This window comes from Nothoprocta perdicaria, unplaced genomic scaffold (genome assembly GCF_003342845.1).
Source record: "Nothoprocta perdicaria isolate Ctin4 unplaced genomic scaffold, notPer1 scaffold_1, whole genome shotgun sequence".
Taxonomy (NCBI): Eukaryota; Metazoa; Chordata; class Aves; order Tinamiformes; family Tinamidae; genus Nothoprocta; species Nothoprocta perdicaria.
The window spans coordinates 10,230,212-10,249,650 of record NW_020454093.1 but is presented as its reverse complement, the minus strand read 5'-3'; the positions used below and the strand labels follow the sequence as shown (position 1 = coordinate 10,249,650).

General features: G+C 37.8%; 1 protein-coding gene across 1 annotated transcript in view; it reads left to right on the top strand.

The window, feature by feature from the left end:
* The window catches only part of NDUFS4 (NADH:ubiquinone oxidoreductase subunit S4), a 38,927-nt gene extending 19,805 nt beyond the window's left edge, over positions 1-19,122 (top strand). The window contains exons 3-5 of the mRNA XM_026038519.1: positions 11,527-11,699; positions 16,010-16,083; positions 18,910-19,122. Of these exons, the coding sequence (XP_025894304.1) occupies positions 11,527-11,699; positions 16,010-16,083; positions 18,910-19,013 (351 nt within the window). The 3' untranslated portion in view covers positions 19,014-19,122. The remainder of the gene's footprint in view (positions 1-11,526; positions 11,700-16,009; positions 16,084-18,909) is intronic.
* Positions 19,123-19,439: the final 317 nt, after the last annotated feature.

Below are 19,439 nucleotides of genomic sequence, written 5' to 3'. Positions count from 1 at the left end.
CTGTGCATAGGAGCTGTTTTTCAGGGAAGAGAAGCACTTGGCGAAGGGTGCCTTTATTGAAGGCAGGCTTACTGGATTTCCTTCCCGTGAAACCACTGCTCAGCCAAAAATTCTCCAAGCATTACCACTGGGTTAGGTAATAAGGATATAGTGGAGATTCTGTGTTTTGGTTTTTCAAAATGCTATTAACCCCTTGTGGGTTATTCCTTGAGGGCGAGTTCAAGCTGTTCCRCATGTAACTTAATGGGATAAAAGTATTTAGAATAATCTTTTCTTCATTTGRTCCAATCTACCTGCAGTATTTGTTCAACTGGTTACCATAAAGGATTTGGTTTTGGGGCAGCRTTTTTCTTCAGGTGAGGAATGTAACTTACAAGTTTTTGTGGGCCCTATGGGTATGACTCTGATGTGGGGCTGTCGTATACAAAAGGATGCAAGATACTAGAGTGGAAATCGGGCAGGAGGCTCAGAGAAGTGTACCACAACTACCACTGCCCTCTTTCTCTCACCCAGAACTCCTTACCCCAAACTTTTGCCTTGATGGTGTGTTTTTTTTTTTTCCCGTCATTTTCTTTGCAGATMGGACTGAGGAAAATCCTTCAATCTTTGGTCACAGTGGCCTTGTATAGGRGGCTTGTGGCTTGGTGAAGTGGAGTGAGCAGGTAGTCAGGTGCACCGTTGTACTCTTAAGTGCAGCRTAAATGAAAAGCATGTTGGTGGTTTACAAAATATTTAAGACAGTGTGTATTGTTCTCTGTTGTTTCACCTCATATGGAATACTTAGTGTACATTTTGCACTCCTTCTACAGTCGCAATGGTTGATGTTAGAAAGGCATTAGCTTTCAGTGTAGAAGGGGTTGAGGAAAAAAAGTCACACTAATTACCAGACTAGAATTACTTGTACTCTAGAACTAAATGTATTGTTTCAATAACCTAAAATGTACAAAGCAGAAAATGAACTGTTTACAAGTAAAAATGCATATATAACTACTTCAGTTGTAAGTGTTAAGTAGTGGGGACTTGCCTAAAGTTAGATACAGAAAGACTTTAAATGTTTGTGCGATCACTGATATCAGTTATTTGTGTCTACTTTTTTTTTTTTAATGCTGCTAAGCATCATCTACTAAAATATTCCTTCTTTGTTCCTGATAAAGACTAAGAAAGACTGCTTAGGAAGACAAAAAATGCCTTGGATTGCTTTGTCAAGCAATTAACATTAAATGTAACATTTTAAGATTTTAATTGGAGGGAGTGGGGGGGCRAATAATTTTGCCCCCTTCAAGTACACTAGGCTGATCTGCTAGAGCGTGTATTTGTTGTATTTGTTTCTAAGCAGTGTGGTTTTGTTGGTGGGTTTTTTGTTTGTTTTAAAACAAAATTAGACAGTTTCTTCATTATAGTTTTCACTGGTAGTTGCATTTGATATTAACTAGGGTACACTCAGCTGTATGGCTCTGTGTGTGTGTATGTGTGTGTGTGTGAACCTGCAGCTTATTCTTTTTCAGTATTGCAACTTCACTGTATTTTGCTGTTTGGCAATTAAATCCCTCTTTAATTGGAATATCCCAGCCCAATGCAGCCTAYGCTCCCTGCTACAACTGGCTCTTGTAAGCAGCTATAGTTTGATGAAGTTTGTGGTAGTTTAGCAAATTTGGTCGACTGGAGACTGATAACTTTTCGTAAGAATGTCTGCAGGCAACAAGTTACTCCCCCAGATAAAGAAGCTTTCAATAACTCTGGCAGGCTAAGTAAAGAAGTTGCCATTACCTTTTTGTTATGTCTTTAGCCATCTTTTAAGTAAATACTGTTTTTATGATTAAATTGCTTCGTTAGGTATTTTTCTTAATMATTTCAGAAAATTCTGCACATCTTAACAAGAGGCTGAGAAGCAGTGTAAACAGCTACGTAGCTGTAGCCGTGAGTGGCGCTTGCAGTCTCATCCCCATGTAGATTTATTTGTTTTCAGGATGGGGTGAAGGAATTGGATTTCTTCCTGTGAGAGCCTTTCCTCCTGGTGCATGGCAGTGCTATCTCTTGTGGGTATTGGAAGGAGGAGTGTCTGAGATTGGGGTTACACAACCTTCTCACATCTCGAGTGTCTGTTTTGTCTGGACTTCCTTCGTGCAGCATTCTTGGGCAAAAATTTCAAGGCTTTAGTCTGGAGCACTGGGTCAAAGAATATCCCTTTGAAGGGTRTGCAGGAGAGGTTTTTGTTTCATTACATAGTATTTCATTTTCTATCAGAGAATACAGGTTTTGAAGAGCTTACTATGATGGCCATTCAGAGCAAATTAAAAGAATGACATTGTACTGTGTTTAGTTTGTCTGATTTCCAAAGGGTTATTCAACATGCAAATACTTGTTTGATTTTGAAAGTCTAAATATGCAAGCAGAGTTTCTAATTTACCAGGAAGAATAAAAACAGGCCATCGATATAGACTTGTAATCAGCGGGAATAGCTTTTTTCAAGCTTTTTTTTTTATAGTTTTTTATAGTTTTCTGAAGATCAAGTTGCCTTCTCATGTCCTGATGAATCAATATAATTATGTGATTCTTTTCTAGAATACTTGTTGGCTTGCCCTGATAAGAAAAGCTTTTTTAGGTACCTTGAGTAATTCATGTCTTGTCAGGAATAATGAATAAGCAATTCCTCATAGAGCCTTTTTTTTTTTTCTTTCTTCTCTTCACAATTTTTGTTCTTCTGCCTTTGCGTAGTAAATTCAAGCTGTATAGGTAAGAAACAGGACCTGGCCCAGCTGTTTATTGGGTGGGAGAATTCTGTGTACAGACTCAGAAATTGTTTCCAGTCATGAACTTCCAGCTGATTCACTTTAAGTCAGAAGGGAAGCTCCTTTGCCTCCCTGGARGGAAAGCTGCAGCCCAGCAAGGCTACGGGGAAGCCCTAAGTGTCTTGCTCACACTGCGAGAGCTTGATGCTGCTTTGCTGCTGCCTGTCTCTGCTCAGTAGATCCGTGACAAAATAGATGCYAGCTCTCGAAAAGCCTTTAGGTGCTTTTGAACTACTTCCAGGGCTGCTTTCTCAGGTCACAAAGGATAACCTGTGTTAAGCGAGGACATGGACCATGGTAAGAACACCCCGTGTTCAAATCCATGGAGTTCTCAATTGCAGTTTAGCTCTTGCATTGAGAAGCCWGCACTGCAGAATTGTTCTCTCTCTTCGCATCTCTCTGGCTTACTTGGTTGCATTCACTCCATAAAGCCCACTGGTTTACTTTTTGTGCAAGAGAAAATCTTTGCTTGGTTTGGAAATGTTATACTTAATGCTGCAAAAGCAGTTTTAGAACTTTTATTACTAATCACGTTATAAACATGTGGAGAGGTGGGTAGCTTTTCTTTACAGAGGTCTCATTTTACATACATGCTCCTATATTCATCGCAATTTATATATTTTAGGGATTTCACTGAGTAGCAAATTAGCCAGGAAGAACCTTTTTAAAGAAATAAACCTTGTGCAAACTAGTGCTTCATTCTCTATACCTTTTTATTGTTATTATTGTTTCTTTATTATTATCTTTTTTCTTAGGTGGCCACAATATTTGCTACATTAGAAAGTATTCCTGAGCCAACTAATTCTGGCTTTTTGATAAGGCAGTAGTTGTATATTCTTCTTCTGCCATGTCTGTTTCCAAAACAGATTCTTACAATTTTATTGATGTTTAGTCAACATAATTGCTACGTTGTGTTTTCTTTTGACTCTCTCTGCTCCCCTTCCCCCTCCAGTAAAAGAAAATTGAAACATGTAACAAGTTAAATTACTGAATGAATTTACATASTTTTTTATCTTTGTTACAGATTTCTCTCTGTTGTTTCAGAAAGTATAAGGACTTGATTTCCAGCCTAGAAAGAACTTTAAAGGCTAAACATATGTAAAGCCCCAACTGCAGAGAGAGACTTGTGGTTAGAGCAAGGTAAAAACAATGAGTAAAATAACAATGCTGTATTCTATTAATGATTCACATTTTAGGGAGACATTGTAGAAAGAAAGCTTCCTAACTTTAACTGACTTTATAGATAGATCTAAAGAAACATTATTTTTCAGTGGTATTCTGCTACATGTTTTGTCAATTATGATTGAGCGGTTGAAGCCACATCAACCCTTTCCATCCCCACCAGGGAACAAGGAAAGTGTTACTGCTAGAAAAGAACTTTCTAAAACTTGTTGAAAGCCCTAWGCACTAATTAACAAAATACAGTGAACATTTAAGCTGTTAATAGCTGCAGCATCCCTGATGCCGAGAGCTTCAGTATGCTAACGCTGCATAACAGTACCCTATTGTGCATCCCTTTAAAGGGGGTAACTGTGTCCGTTCTTTTCTTGCTTCACTACCTGCTGTGTATGGAAATTGTGTACACTATTTAGCACTTCCTTTCAACTTTTAAAGGCCATGCATATTACCCAGAAGCATTACATCTTGCATTAAAGACAGCTTTTAACAGGTTTGCTTTCCTTGCCACTTCTTAAATGCAACTTTGCTTCTTAAAAGCCTTCACCAACAGGAGTCTCACTTAAATTTGCATTTCTTGATTGAAACTTTCTGTTTTTTTCCGCCTGTGTTTCTAACTATTTGCTGCATTTTAACAAAGATCCGCTACAGTCACAGGAATCACTTTCTTTATGAAAGAGATGTAAAGAATAGAGAACAGACACCACAGTGACAGCAGGCATTGCTTTATGTGAGCTAAGGAATTTTCAGTATTGTGCTTAATAGCAGAATAAGAGCTCCTGGGACAATATGGTCAGGTTAAACTTTAAAATACTGCTTTTTACTTTTGTTCTCCCATTTTTGATGAATATCCTGTTTTTGTAAATAGAAGCCTGTTTGTTAAATTTGTTTGTTAAATTCTAACCCTCAGAGTTAAATAGTGTTCCCCAACTGTCAATAAATGGGAATAAATCTATAATGGGAGATGAAGAGAAAGGAACACCTGAGTGCACTATAATGACATTATGCAGAAATGTTACAGTGTTCTGTGCTCTTGCTACCCACTCAGAAAGCTGTCAGTTAATTAAACTGAATATGCAGGAGATGTTTCATATACTGCAGTGACAGTCTTTCTTAGGACTTCATCACGGGAAATCTTACTGAAGACTTTGCTTTACATCCGAATTTGAACTTGACAGTTCAGGTCATTATTTATTTACCATCCAGATCGGAGTAAGGTCCACAAAGCTCAGTAAAAGCCCAGGTGTTCCTACTTCACAGTAGCAATAGTTTCTCTTACGTGCAAGAATCTTTATGTCCCAGTTCCCTGTCAGGCTCTCCAAGTCATGCTGGCTCCCYTGGGTCTTTTCAACATGAAGTGGTAAGTGAGCTCTCCCACGGAACTATGAGGAGCTACCACACATTTGAAATAATTAGATCCTCTCCCATCCCAAAGCTCTAGGTGACGAAGCAAACAGTTCTTATGTTCAGGAACCTACGGGAACTGTATTTGGACCTTAGAGGAGATTCTGAGGGTGAGGGAAAATTTTCCAGTTATTAATGGGAAACCACAATCAGATTTGTGCAGCAGGTCCTGGGATTGGAAGTCCAAGTGAATCTACGCCCCATCACTCTTCACAGACACAAGCAGTGCCAGCTAAGTGGTGTTAGGGATGTCTCCTTTATTCCATAGTGTTTGCAGTAGTTCTTCCAAACAACACAAAATAATATTGGGCACACAAAATATTGGGAAAGCCGAKGGGGGCCTTTGTGCAATGGAATGACCAGGAGATTCTCCAGGAGGTTTTGTGCCTTGCAGAGACGTATTTGCCATGGTGGCTGTGAAAACCAAACTGGTGAGTGGTTTGCTGAAACTAGCAGCACTAGCAAATGTTGTCTTTGTCATTAGGCTTATAGGTTGCCGACACCTACTTTGGCATAGTGGCCATTACGTTAATTCTAGCCCCTGTGACAATTTCTGCTTTTATCATAGATCCATTCTTTCGCATATTCTTTGCGGTTTCTCTGGGACTTTCAGCAAAACCACCTATATAGAAAGGTTTTCTGTAAGTAGAAATTTCTTTCTTTTAATCATTATTGTATCCTATTTCATATTTACAGCATTTGGTTTTCAGTTTTTTTTTTTTAAATACGTTCTTCCATGGCTTTTCTCCACTTTTTAATAAAATCTCTGTGCAACCTGGTTAGATGGGAGAACACATTATGGGTAACACATGTTGTTCACAGATTACTGTGATAATGCAAAAAGATTGTGAAACCTAAATGAAAACTGTATTCTATGTGATATGAAATTTCCTAAGGGCAAATATGCTTTCTTTCCCCCCGCCTTGTTATGTCTGTAGCTGTTAGATAAATGTTGTCTGACCGTGTTTAGCTCATTCTGCTCCATTTTTCCACTTACACTTTGCATAGTAGATTTTGTTCCCTTGCATTTGTTTCAAAAATACCATAGTGAAGTGTAGAAATGTAAATGTTCTCCTCCTCACTTACAGTCGGAGCAGTTGAGCACATTAACTAAAAAGCTGCTTTCACAGCAGCTATTTTGTGGGTTTTATGCAAGATGTTCCATGTCCTGTTCTGTGCTTTGATATAGCAGCCCTTAAAGAAAATGTATTGCAACATGAATTTATAGCAAAACTTTATGCACTTTGTCAGCTACAACATGCTGGGCGCAGGGAGGAAAGCAAGCTGCTGTAAACTCCTATAAAGTACTGAAAACTTCAACTTTTCCTCCTTTTGAATAAGTGTAAACTACTGAGGTTAAGTAGGTGGGGCAACCGGAAGTAATTACTAAGGCCAGTGGCATTTTTGCGGTTTAATAAAGGCAGAAGCTAATTATTCAGTTTTTATTTAAGTGAAATGATGCCAAAAAGGAGGTTCCTGCGGAGCAGCTGCACTCCTTCAGTGTTACCCTAATTTACCACAGACACAACTGTCACAAACAGAACTTTTAAACTTGATATATAGCCACGAAAGTAAGGAGCCCTTTGTCTGGAGTGCATGCAGAAGAACTCCTTTATACAAATCAACCGGCAGATGACGGACAATGATGAAAATTTGATTCTTTGAAGTCATAATGGTCATTGAAATGTGTGAAATTCTGGTATTGAAAAGAGAGCGCCTAGCAAGACTCTAAATCCTGGGTGGTTGCTGGAAGCTTGCTGGGAGGTTTTTCTGTGTTTTGACATCAACTTCCCATTGCTTGTTCCCTGTTTCCTTTATTTCAAAAAAAAAAAAAAAAAAGGAGGGGGGGGCTTAAACAGTAGATATTTGATGGCATTTATGGACAGTTTTTGTCTGTACATGGAAAGAAATGTCATAGGAGAAGCGGGACACCTTGAGGCACACCTGACTCATCTATTCAAAACTCCTTGTTTACAGGGGTATTTTAAATGCCTTGCTGGCTTTCCCTGGCGTTACAGAGTTCTCCTTGGGGTTTCCCTTGGAATTTGGCTGCTGGTGGGCTCCTGGATGAAATTTTCCTTTCCTCCTGCAGTCACCATTCGCTGAAGGTGCCGTTCGTTGACGCTGCATCTGTGAGCCAGTGTGTCTGTCTGCTCTGCAGCACTTTTAGCAGCTTCTGTTGCTCTTTCAGGAATATCTTTACCAGGCTTTCTACCATGACAAGGGTTCTTAAATAGTGTAAGTTATAATAAAGGCAAACTGCTCCTGATTTTTAAGCAATGTGATGTGGTTTCCCGCCGTTTAAAAAAAGAGTGTCATTTTAGTCTCCCTCAACTTATTCCAGGAACCAAAATGCCTCTTAAATTGATATTTTAAAAGCTCAGAAGTTACGATTTTAAAAAGGCTATATATGTATTAAGAAAGACTGTGTCAGAATGCATTCTTAGATGGCAACCTGCATTAAAAGTGAAGTGTTTTTAATTTTTTAGCAAAGTAAATCAATGCAGTTCAAACCAACTCTTTTAATGCAGTCTGCTACAGCTAATTACTTTGAATTTTTGATGCTGAGCATCTCACTAATATTTTCATATGCTAATAGAGCAAAATGCAGTAAGGAGCCTTAAAGATGGTGATGTGAAAGTTGCTGTCAAAAACATCTTTGTTTTGGAAAGCTGGTTCACAGGTAGTTTCAATGAACTCGGAACAAAGCACTGAAGACACAGTAGAGAGTTCAACCCAGTGCAGCACAGTTCTTTTCAAGTATTATATTGTTTTAATGGAATCTTGGAGCGGGAGCTTTAGCCCATTGAAATGTCGCTTAAAGGACAGGTTCTTCTGTCACTAGCTGGAGCTGTGTGGATGAAATGATCACAATAGAGTGTTGTAATGCATTTTAAAAGTGTGAGAAATCAGTTTGTCTAGACTAAGAGTGCGCCTACAGGGAATAGGAATTTTAGAGCTTCTGTGCTCTTTAGGTGTCAAGTATGTGATAGATGCCAAGCCTTTTTATTCCATATCTTTGGCAACAGCTCAGCTATGCTACAGTACCTTACATGTCTACTGCAGGCAAAAACAGTGATTTTGTGTCAGGACAACTTGGGCTTCGGAATCCAGAAGCTCATTGTCCTAACAACTGTCTGTTCAATTGCCAGCTTTAAACTGGGGAAGATATCAATAAACAATTGCCAGATTCCCAGAAGGCATGGAAGCGTTAGCTCTAATGAGTCAAAGGATGAAGAGCTAGCAGCACCGAGCAGTTATTTTAAGTCCTGAAAGTAGGCAGGTTTCAGTTTTCACCTTGAAAGATTTTTATGGGATGCATCTCATTTTATTAGTAAAATAACTTGGATTCACAGCCAGCTGAGTGCCCAAAAATGTGTCCTGGAGCTGCTTGGAGTTTGTTTGGGATTTTGCTTTYCCGTTTATCCAGATAAGTGAGTTTAGGCATTTCTTTGCTACCGTTGTGTCATAAATAGAGAGTTCACCAACTTTCCATAGTATATTTTTATATTGCATTCTGTATGCACTAATATATTAAATTTTTATGGGTATAAAGCATCCATATGTTTCAAAAGAGGAAATTGATTAAGTCCATGGTGTCATTTAATGTGGCATTTTATTTTAATCCCAGATAACTCTGAAGTACTTCTAAATCTTAAGTGTGAATTTATAGAGGATGTACAAACTGTTGGGAATAGTAGTGAAAAGGCTTTTAACATTTTTGTCTATTTGATGCTTGCAAGTTTGGAAGTATTTGATGATGAAACCAYAGGATCCAAATTATTTAAAAATAAATATCAATTTTTTCATGAATGATTTATATATTTTCTCACAGAGATATTTTGGAGAATTTATAGATAAAGGAAAATTTACTGGCCTTTTTCTATAAACTTGCAAACTAACATTGAAGTCCCACCAAAGTTGTACTGCAGGTGGGAAAAAAAATGTTAAACATAGCAGTTAGCCCATTGAAATACAAAAACTTTAAGCTTTTTCTTTCTAAAACTTTGCTTTAAGCTGAAGCAGTTGTAAATGCCAGTCTGTAAAGATGTTTTTTTGTGTATGTGTTGCTACATTTTGGTAATTGGTAATATTTCTTTTTCATGTCTTGCCTAGACTTATGAGTAAATATATATATATATATATATATGGTTCTAATGAAACATGTATAATTAAATTCTAAAGATATTTTGGCAGTTTCTTATAGGTAGTCCAAGTAAAACTTTTAGAATTCCCAAATTTTCTGTGTACCTGTGTGTGTATATATCTATGTATTTGTGTGTGTTCTAGTTGTGAATGCAAGACAAATACTTAAAACTTGCTCCCTGCTGCAGTTTTAAGTGGTTGATCCCTCAAAGTTTAGTTTCTGAAGGGAAATGAAAAATGAGATGCTTCTCATTTTGAAGGACGATCTGGTGACAGCMTCAGGAGCTTTCAAGTTGGCCACAAAACAAAATGCTGTGACGTTAGTAGCTGCAGATGTGTAAACCCACAGTGTTTTATTTAAACTTGTTTGCCTTTTCATTCAAGTCCTGCCCCCACGAGCAAGATGAGCTCAATGTGCCTGACATTCTGCTACATGTTTTGGATTTCTACCAGGTTACAGTTTGTTCTTGGGAAGAGGGAGACCCAGGAGCTACCGCTGCCCTTTTAAGTGTGTGTCAGGAGCAGTTTAGCATCCTTAGAGGAAGTATTTGATGTTTGAGTTTGCTCTCTTTACTGTACTAGGATGAACTGACAGGTTAATTTTATGTAATTACTGTTTAGTTTTTAAAGAGAAGGTTCACTTTAATTATATCCATGCTTGTGAGAATAWTTTTTCATATCAATTCTAGTGAGATTTTTCTCTGTCTTGCTCCTTGTTAAAATCTGCTCACATTTTTGGGTTGTTTTTATGATACTTCAGTTTTATCTTCTGTTCCGTTTATTTGTTTAGAGCGCACAACTGAAGCCGTAGTAGGAGGACATCCTGCTGTCGACTCTGTAACGTTTTATAAACCGTTTTCTTTGCAAGTTGGAATCTCCTGAATCTTGTTCTGTTTCACAAAATTGCCCAAGAATGTTATCGGTATCAAATGGTGTGAAAGCTTGAAAAAAACCTCCCTATCAAAAATGTCATATAACTCATATAACTGCCGTGCCTTTTTAAGAAATGTGGGCTCGAACTGACAAAAGGGCTTGAGTAATGATAGGCCTGGATGTTTCTGTGCTCAATGTTAGAGCCCCTGGTCTTGGCATGAGATTAGCAGTGCTGTATCAGATAGCTCCTAATCTGCATATGTTGAAGCTGAGTTCTTCCAAAAATATATATATTTGATATATATGTATATATGCATTTATCRTTCTGCACTGTGAGATCTCGAGATGGGGAACTTCTAAGTTACCTGAAGAGATCTGAAATACTTGATGATTTTTTTTCATCTCTGGATCCTGAGCATTAGCCTGTAGTACTAAGAAGTGACTCTGGAAAACAAATCTGTAGTGTGACACTTTAACCTTACCATTTAAAGAAAAGAAATCAATTTTATGTGATAACCTAATGATTAGAGAAGTAAGAGAGCKGGATTCTAGTACTGGTTCTACTATCTTGACCGGTTTTATTGYGGAAAAGGTAGCGAACCGCCTGCCTCTTCCTTCATGCTAACCACAAGCAAAAGCCCTTCACTGAACCCCTAGTGAGCTAGCTCTGGTTTTGGCAAGCAGTACCATTTATATGAGGCCTAGGCTCTCCCTGTTAACATAAAATAACAGTTATTGTCCATCTGTACTCTATTTTTTCCTCAAAGGAGGTGGAGTGAGGAAGAGCATACGTTCCCTTTCCACATCTGCCTTGGCTTGTGTGTTGGAGCAGTGGTGACTTCATGGCTGAGTGTTGGAGACATCCTGTCCCTTCCCTGGCACTGGGAGTTGTGCAGGATRGTGTCCACGTTCAGAAAACTGATCCATGCAAAATCTAACCCAGTTAAAGGAAGCAGAGTGATGGAAACCCCAACCTGCAACAGCTTCAGTTTTATAAAACTGTTCTCATAATGGTTATTCTTGTGATTTTTTATTGTAATTTTAAAAATGACAAAACAGCATAAAAATAGTAAACATTAAAGGCTTRTCAAATAACAGTGTGAATCATTTTTAACAAAATTCATTATTTCTTTCCTAGGATATCACTACTTTAACTGGTGTTCCAGAGGAGCACATCAAAACCAGGAAAGTTCACATTTTTGTCCCAGCACGTAACGCAATGCAGGCAGGAGTTAACAACACCAAGAAGTGGAAGATGGAATTTGATAACAGGGAGCGCTGGGAGAACCCTTTAATGGGTTGGGCATCTACGTGAGTAGTTACTAMATTTGGATGTATTTTCCTCCTCTGTCTCTTACAGTTGTGTGAACTTAACTTTAAAACATCCTTTCTACCTGTCARTCTGCTTGTTTTAATGTATCTACAGTTGGTAGCTGTAAGTTGCTTACATGATTAATGACCTATTAAGTTGAAAAACAGATTTTTAGCTCAAAAAAACATCTGGGAGAATCTAGAAAAGAAGTGTTAGTGAAAAAATGTGAAAAGAACACACAAAAAAGGGGGGGGCTGACAAAGGGGCCCCTTTCTTACACAAAGAAATTCTGTCTTACACAACAGAATGAAAAAAAAAAAAAAAAGCAACTATTACATATGTGGTGATATTTTACGTCAGCAKCAGAGAAAGAAGGACATTAGTTAATTGTAGTAGTAAATCCTTTTTAACAGCCAGTAGCATGTTTTTCATTAGTTTAAACATGAAGCTAAAATAAAGATCCATAACTATTTTTTAAAAGTCTTTGAAATTGTTACAGTTTGGCTTGGTGTTTTAATAATTAATTCTGCTTATAATTAATAATGTAAAAAAGCTAGCCCTAGCTAATCTATAGTATAAAATAAATAATTACAGTTTAGAGATGTAAGTATAATGTAGATGCGGCTATTTTTTTCGTAAATGAGTACATAAGTCTTTATTTTATCATAAATCAATCTAAGTGATTAGAATTTCTGTRGTGTGAGGACTGCCCACAGTTCTCATCACAATATTCTAATATGAAGGTTTCTTGCTAGAGCCATATTCAGAGAAGTTGATTATTCAACATAAATGAAAACAAAGCACTGCAGATTAATTTCCAAGCTTCAGAAAGAACCTGACATCTATTCAAAGTGTCTGACCTGCAATCATGTTAACATTAGAGGTTATGATCAAAGAACATATTTTTATATAACATAACACATTTTGCTAATGGGGAAAAAAAACTACCCTAAAACCTTGAATATAATATGCTCCGGGAAAGTATTTTTAGATTTAATATTCTAAATTCAAGCATGGTATTAAAAACTTTTAAAAGAAGTAAATATTATTGAAGTATTGAAATGCTACTCAACCCTGAAATCAAGTCTTCCTGTTAGGTTGGTTTCCCATTAAAATGAACTGAGGATACTCATGACCTATAATATCTCTGTTGTATTTTTATTACAATTATTTTATAATTATTGCAGTTAGTGAAGCTAAGATGAGTTCTTGGTACATTAGAGAAAAAGATTGACTGACAATTAAGATAAGGTTTGTATGAAAATATTAATTGYATTAAAATGCCTGTTTACAACTTGAAGCCTCTGTGTAATAATGGCTACCTCTTCATCAGGCCTACAGGTTTCTTACCTTTTCAGCTTAAGCATATTTAAACTACTGTTTCAGAAGACAAAATTGCAGTGATTTAGTGTGTGTATATATGATTGGTGACCCCATTACTGAAAGCAACCACTACATTTAGCATGTTTTGTTTTACAGTCACTGTATTGGTTGGGTGATAAACTATTGACCTGCAAGATCCCTTTTCCTCCATCCCAAAGTGTCTAGCCATTCAAGTATGGTCTGTTTATACCCCTAGATAGATTGTGATATTGTAGCAGGTGCCAATAACACCTGCTTTTGTTCAGGTTGAATTTACCTTTTCTTTTAATCCCCTCTTTGCTTTTCAGCTGACACCGTCTTCCCCAAACAAACTATTTTCTAGGTTTTTCAGCCAAAATGATGACTTTTAGTCTCTCTAACAATTGTATCCATTTGTGCCAAATAAACCACCAGAAACATGCACTGTCAGTAAAGATTCATCTGTTAAATTATTCTGGAGTGAACCTATTGTGTGAATTGAAAATGGAAAAGCAAAGAGTTTYGAATGACTCTCTCTGCATATAGTTTTATTTGGGTGTAGGGGAAGGGATAGTTCCCGTGTAAACAAGCTCCAAATAGGCCAAAGTGAGTGCTGTGGTGTGAGCTGGCACCCACTGGGTCAAGGGTTTCGTAAACTGCTTCATGTTTGTTCATTTTTAAGGAACTCTCCCTGGGACTATTAGTGGACATTCTGGTAATTTAAAATTACTGTTCAACATTCAGAAATACCGAGGAAAAATGTCTTCTTTTCAAATCTAATTTCTGCAAAGATTCTTCTGCTGGTAGAAGTATTCCCATTTACTTTTGAATAATGTAGTGGGATTAATTAGCTCTTTTCCTTTATGCTCCAACTTAAAATCCTTACCCGTATGTCTTTGCTAGCTTTCTATCGTGTTAGAGTGTCATTTGCTTTTTCCACTATATTGTTATCACTGTTTCTTGGATATATATTTTTTGTCCCTTGGGAATTACCTCTTTGTAGTTCCAAATGGAGTGAACCCATCACTTTTTCTTAAGAAAGCTTCATTTAAAAGCTTTTATTACAGAAGTGCCCATGAATAGTTACTAAATATTTCTTCTAATACAAAATTGTAAACAAAGAAACATAGGAAACATATGGTTTGCCTTCTGTAGAATCTCATTCAAGAACAAAATGTAGAATCTCTGTTTGCAATAATTGATAGACATCTTAGAACAAAGGAAATTCTGCAGCACTCTAAAACTACCAGGACATGATACTGTCTCATTCTGAGCTCCACAGTTTGCTCACGGATTATCACAAATGGAAACATATGAATAGCTCATTCATGGAAAGAAATCAAAAAAGCTGTATTAAGTGGGATGAAAGATGATCCTATGTGAAAATAAAACAAATCTTCCCAGTCCTCATTTCCAAACTGCTTCTGTCCTGGAAGGTTTTCCCCCAACTCCTACCATACTGAAGCGGCATGGATGCTTTGCTGCAGCTCGGGTGTAAACCTCTCTGCTTCCCGGTGGCATTCCTGTTAAGTAGCAATGTTTTCCCACCCCAGCATGGGAGAAAGGAGCAGTAAGCAAAAGCTCTCGCAGTACTGCAGGATTTTGGTTGCCTGATTCGCCCCTCATCATGGACTAATTCACAGTTACTGATTCTTACCGCCTTTGTGAGCTACATTTTTAGATTTCTTTTAAAAACTAGTCTTAGTGGCTTGTGCAAGTGTAAATTCTGCCTTTATGCTCTTCTTATTTTAGTGGGGAATATATTGGATATATAGCGAATTCCATTTGTTCCATGTGTACATCAGATAAAATTACACTGTTGTCTTTGCTGGAAGCTAGATTCCCCCTCGTCCCCTCCTCCTGTCACAGGCTTTGTCCTTTATTGTGAAGAATTCAATGTATCTTTGATTGCTTTTTTTCTCTTCGCCTACCCTTATGGCTTCAAAGAGAGCGAGCAGTTGAGAGGCAGCCCCTTCAGTAGTTGGCTGCAGTTTGGTCTTGTCTTGTCACTCATCCCCGGCTCATATGCAGTGCTGTCTCAGGGAAGCATTATGGAAAGATTTTTGCAGCTACAGCAGATTTCTTATTTAATTTCCGTAATAATTTTGTAGGCAAATTTGTAGAACCATTCTTGCTTTCATAATTTTTGTTGTTTTTATAGCAACAAATTGAGTTTTTATAACATCAAATTAGGTATTTCGATTTTTACGGAGATCTAATATGTTTCAAATAAATAGCTTTTTGCTTGTGTTTTTGAGAAATAGCTGATCATCTAAACATAACATCTGTGTAATCAGGTAGCAATTTAAGTTCCTGAACTTTAAGCTGAGGCCTGATTTTTGATTGCTGTACTTGAATAAATTATGGCGATCATATGACTCAGCTAGGCTGGAGCTCTGAATTTGTGCATGTTCTTTTCAATCCCTGATTCATTCCTATTCTGCTTACCGTGATATAATATTYTCTTCTGGTGAAGATTATTCTTTCCCTAGTTGTTTTACAGACTTCTGGCTTTCTTGAATTACCTTTAACATTGCAGTCTCAGAAAAGGTCCCTTGCACTGTACATAGCTTCCATATTTAAAAAGATTATTGCAGAGCACTTTGTCTCAGCAGGTAACAGTTAGACTGATTTGTTGAATAAAAAATTTAAGGCCATAGTTTCTGGAGGGAGTAGGGAGAGAAGGAATTGATTCAACAGACCGAAAGAGCAAAAGACTGTCTGCACAAAGTAAGTGTTCATCCATGCAGTAATGAAAAACAAAGTAAGTGTTCATCCTTGCAATAATTTAAAAAAAAAAAAAAAAAAAAAAAAAAGGATTTTGAATGGCAGAAATTTGAGAATGATGTTTTTGAAGAATTATACTAAAATCAATTGTTAGTTGTTAATTAATACAGCATTTGGGTAGCATATAGTTAAGAATTTCGTGTTCCAGTTTGCTTAGAATTTGTCATCTGTTTTCTTGTAGAGCTGATCCTTTATCCAACATGGTTCTGACGTTCTCTACTAAAGAAGATGCCATTGCCTTTGCTGAAAAAAATGGTACGTATTAGGTGTGGTGGGTTCCAATTTCTATAGACAATCTTGTTAAGGAATTTCTGCTCTGCTGTACAAAACACAAAATATTAGCCCCTTAGTGCTCTGCTTGAGGAAGTGGAAAACTTGGGGGCAGGAAGTTGAATTTCTGAGGATGAGGATGGCATTGAATCTAGACCTTCCACTTCCTGGAAAAGTGCTGCATCCTCCCTGCATTACTTCCGTAATACTTGTGCGAGCATCTGTGTTTTCAGTGAGAACTGAGAGCTGCTCAGGTCTTGAAGAAAAGGTAGCGTGAATACTATGAGAGTACTCTGGTTGGAGGGCCCCAGGACCTGCTAGTCTGATTTTTATTTTTACTATTTTTCTCTTCCCCCGCTAAGCCATGTCATGAGCACCTCAATGCTGGTTAAGGAAGGACTACCACAACACCTGTGGATGACAATCAGAAAGGCTAAAATTAAGTGTCTACCAGCTCAGCATGAGCTTTAGTGTTCATTAGGTTGTGGCGTGGGTCATACCTAACTATGTATGAAATGTGCCTAGTATTTTCTGCATAGTGTTTTCTGTATTGGTAGCTTCAGCACCAGATAGAGCTGGATGCCTATATTTTACAAGATTTCGTTCTGCTTTGGGAAGGAAATGGGAAGCTTAAATGTACATTTGTGGTGGAATTTGGCCGCTAAACTGCGGTCTAGTGTAACAGTCCTAAGTCTAGGAACACAGTATTCACCCCTGTATCTTTTGCATATGAACCGTCCAAGTTTTCCTTAACAAAGTTCCTTAAGAACTTCAAGTTTTGTTTCTGCACATGTAGGGTACTGCAGCTATTCTGGAATGACTGTGAATCATTCCAGCAAATCTCTGTCACTTCAGCCCTTCAGAAACCTCAGGGGAGTTCTTCCTGTCCCCACTGAGGCATCTCCTCTAGTCGCACTGGGTACAGTAACAGGGGAATGGTGTGAAGCCAAAGCAAGAAGGTAACACCTGCAGCCAGAAGAAATGAGAAGTTTAGTCTGAAACGTAGTTTCGTTCTGTTTTGTTTTTCCCTCTCTCTGCAGTTACTGATGCAGTTGTTTAAAACCACTACAGCTTTAGTAACAAGGATGGCAGTTTTGTTACTCCACAGTTGCCTTTAGTGAGGTGACTAGGCTCTTCTCCCCGAAGTGCTGAAATCTGCTCTGTACCCCCATAGTTTGTACGCCCGAGTTCTGGGCAGCACTGACCTCCCCCACCGTGGCTGTATTTCTGTAAAAGTGACCTCTGCTTTCCGTCAGGAGCAACCCAAGGTGTCTGACTCAGAGTGACTGTTCCAGAGCGTGACACTTTATCACACACAGCTGCCTCTTGCAATCCAAAGTTAGGTGTGAGTAACGTGGTGGCTTTGGGATGGCTCTGGCAGCCCAAGTCACTGTGCTGGCAGTTGGGAATTTCTTTGGAGGCTCTTCCCTTCTCTCTGCCTAGTGCATTGAAAGGTGGAGCAGTAACTCAGGGCTGTAGATTCCCTTCTGGGAGTTGAAGGCCTCGAGGTTAGGTGTTATAATGCTGAATGTTGCTGATACCAATGTCTGGATCTCGTTCTGTTTATTCAAGCTTGTATTTTAATGAGAACAGTAGGAGGAAATTGACGCTGTCACAGATGGAAAGAATATGTTTTTCTTTAAATTGCCATCCCATATTTCTTAGGCAGAATAGTAAACCTGGAAATTAACGTTGGTTCAAATTACTTACAAAAAAAGAACATGTTTCTGTGGAGCTTGTGAGCACATAGAAGGGAGGTGCAGCCGCATGACAACTAGTGTATTTTACTACTCCTTTTTGATAGGTAAATGTGTTTCATGCTTCCTGTGAATAACAGAAAGCTGACTGAATTCAGAAATTGTGTGTACAAACATATGTGTACGCTTTAAAAATGTAAATACATAGATGTATAGCAAACATTTCGGGTGTTATCAAGTTTTTGTTTTAAAACTAAGGAGGAAATGTGTTCTCATTATTAATCAGTTAAAACCACCTTCTCAAACACCTCTAGCTTCAGCTCCAGTCCCTTAACTTTGAGTGAAATATTACAGCTAGAGAGACCAAACTTTGGAATATTGAGTGCTGCCCTGGCAAAGTTCCAGGCACTTGGAGGCTGCAACCCATCTGCATATTGATTTCCATAAACACTAATGTCTCCACCCCCTCTTTTTTGACACTTTTTTAGCATTTCTCTTGCTTAACTATCATATAATTTACCTGTCTTCTATCACTTCATTGCCTTCTCTCTGACTCCTGATTTTCTGTGTTCTTTAAAAAAAAAAATTAAGTATCTTATTCTTTTCCAATGCTGAAGGCTTTTTTTAATTTGTTCTTCCTTTCTTTGGTCCTCTCACCCTTTTTTTTTCTTCTTTTTTTCTTGCTTTCCAAAGTCTCCTTTCTCTCTCATGCTTTTCATATTGGTCTGCTGTACATTCTGTCTGTGATGTTACAGAGTTGTAGCCATGAACTCACAGGGTTGCACACAGAAACAGCCAGTGTTGAGGTTCACTGATGACTATCAAGTTTTTTTTTTTCAATAATATATCTGTCAGGAGCAATGAAAATTGAAGTATGCAGTATGAAGTATGATGAAGTCTGACAATTATGAGAACAGGCGTATGTCACATTTATGGCATTTCTGCAGTCTCTGCTGCCAACTACAAAGGAGTCAACTAGTGGATGCCTATCTGGAGGAAAAAAAGATTAAAGTTAAAAGGTTTAAGTTGCATTTGCCCTGTATTATATGCTGTGCATGTTTAGAATTCTCTTTGTTTCTTGTCTTGTTCTCTCTTCCCTCCCCTCGCCCCCCAGGCTGGAGCTATGATGTTGAAGAGAGGAGAATTCCAAAACCTAAATCCAAGTCTTATGGTGCAAACTTTTCTTGGAACAAGAGAACAAGGGTGTCTACAAAATAGGTTGGCATTGGCTATCTGTCTGACTGTTAATAAAGTCAGCTGTGCTGTATTTATAGGCCATGTATAATACATCTCTTAATCTCCTAATAAATTTGACCTTTAAACTACAGATGCATCTTGTGATGTCTATTTAAAATGTTTTTGATGTCTCCAATTGAACCTGTTACAAACTTCCCTATATATAGAGGAGATTTGGGGTGTTCATACTTCCAGAAAATTACTATACAAGGAATCTATCAAAAGGAATGTTTGAAATCAGCTGCAACTTTAAAGATTGTCATTTGTCTTTCATCATAGCATTATTTTCAATATCTTGTTTAAAGTTACCATCAGCCCAGTATGAACCAAATATATCAGTAGAAGATAATACCTTGCTATACAGGAAAAAAATAATCAGTCAAATAGTAAAGTACGATATACAGAAGT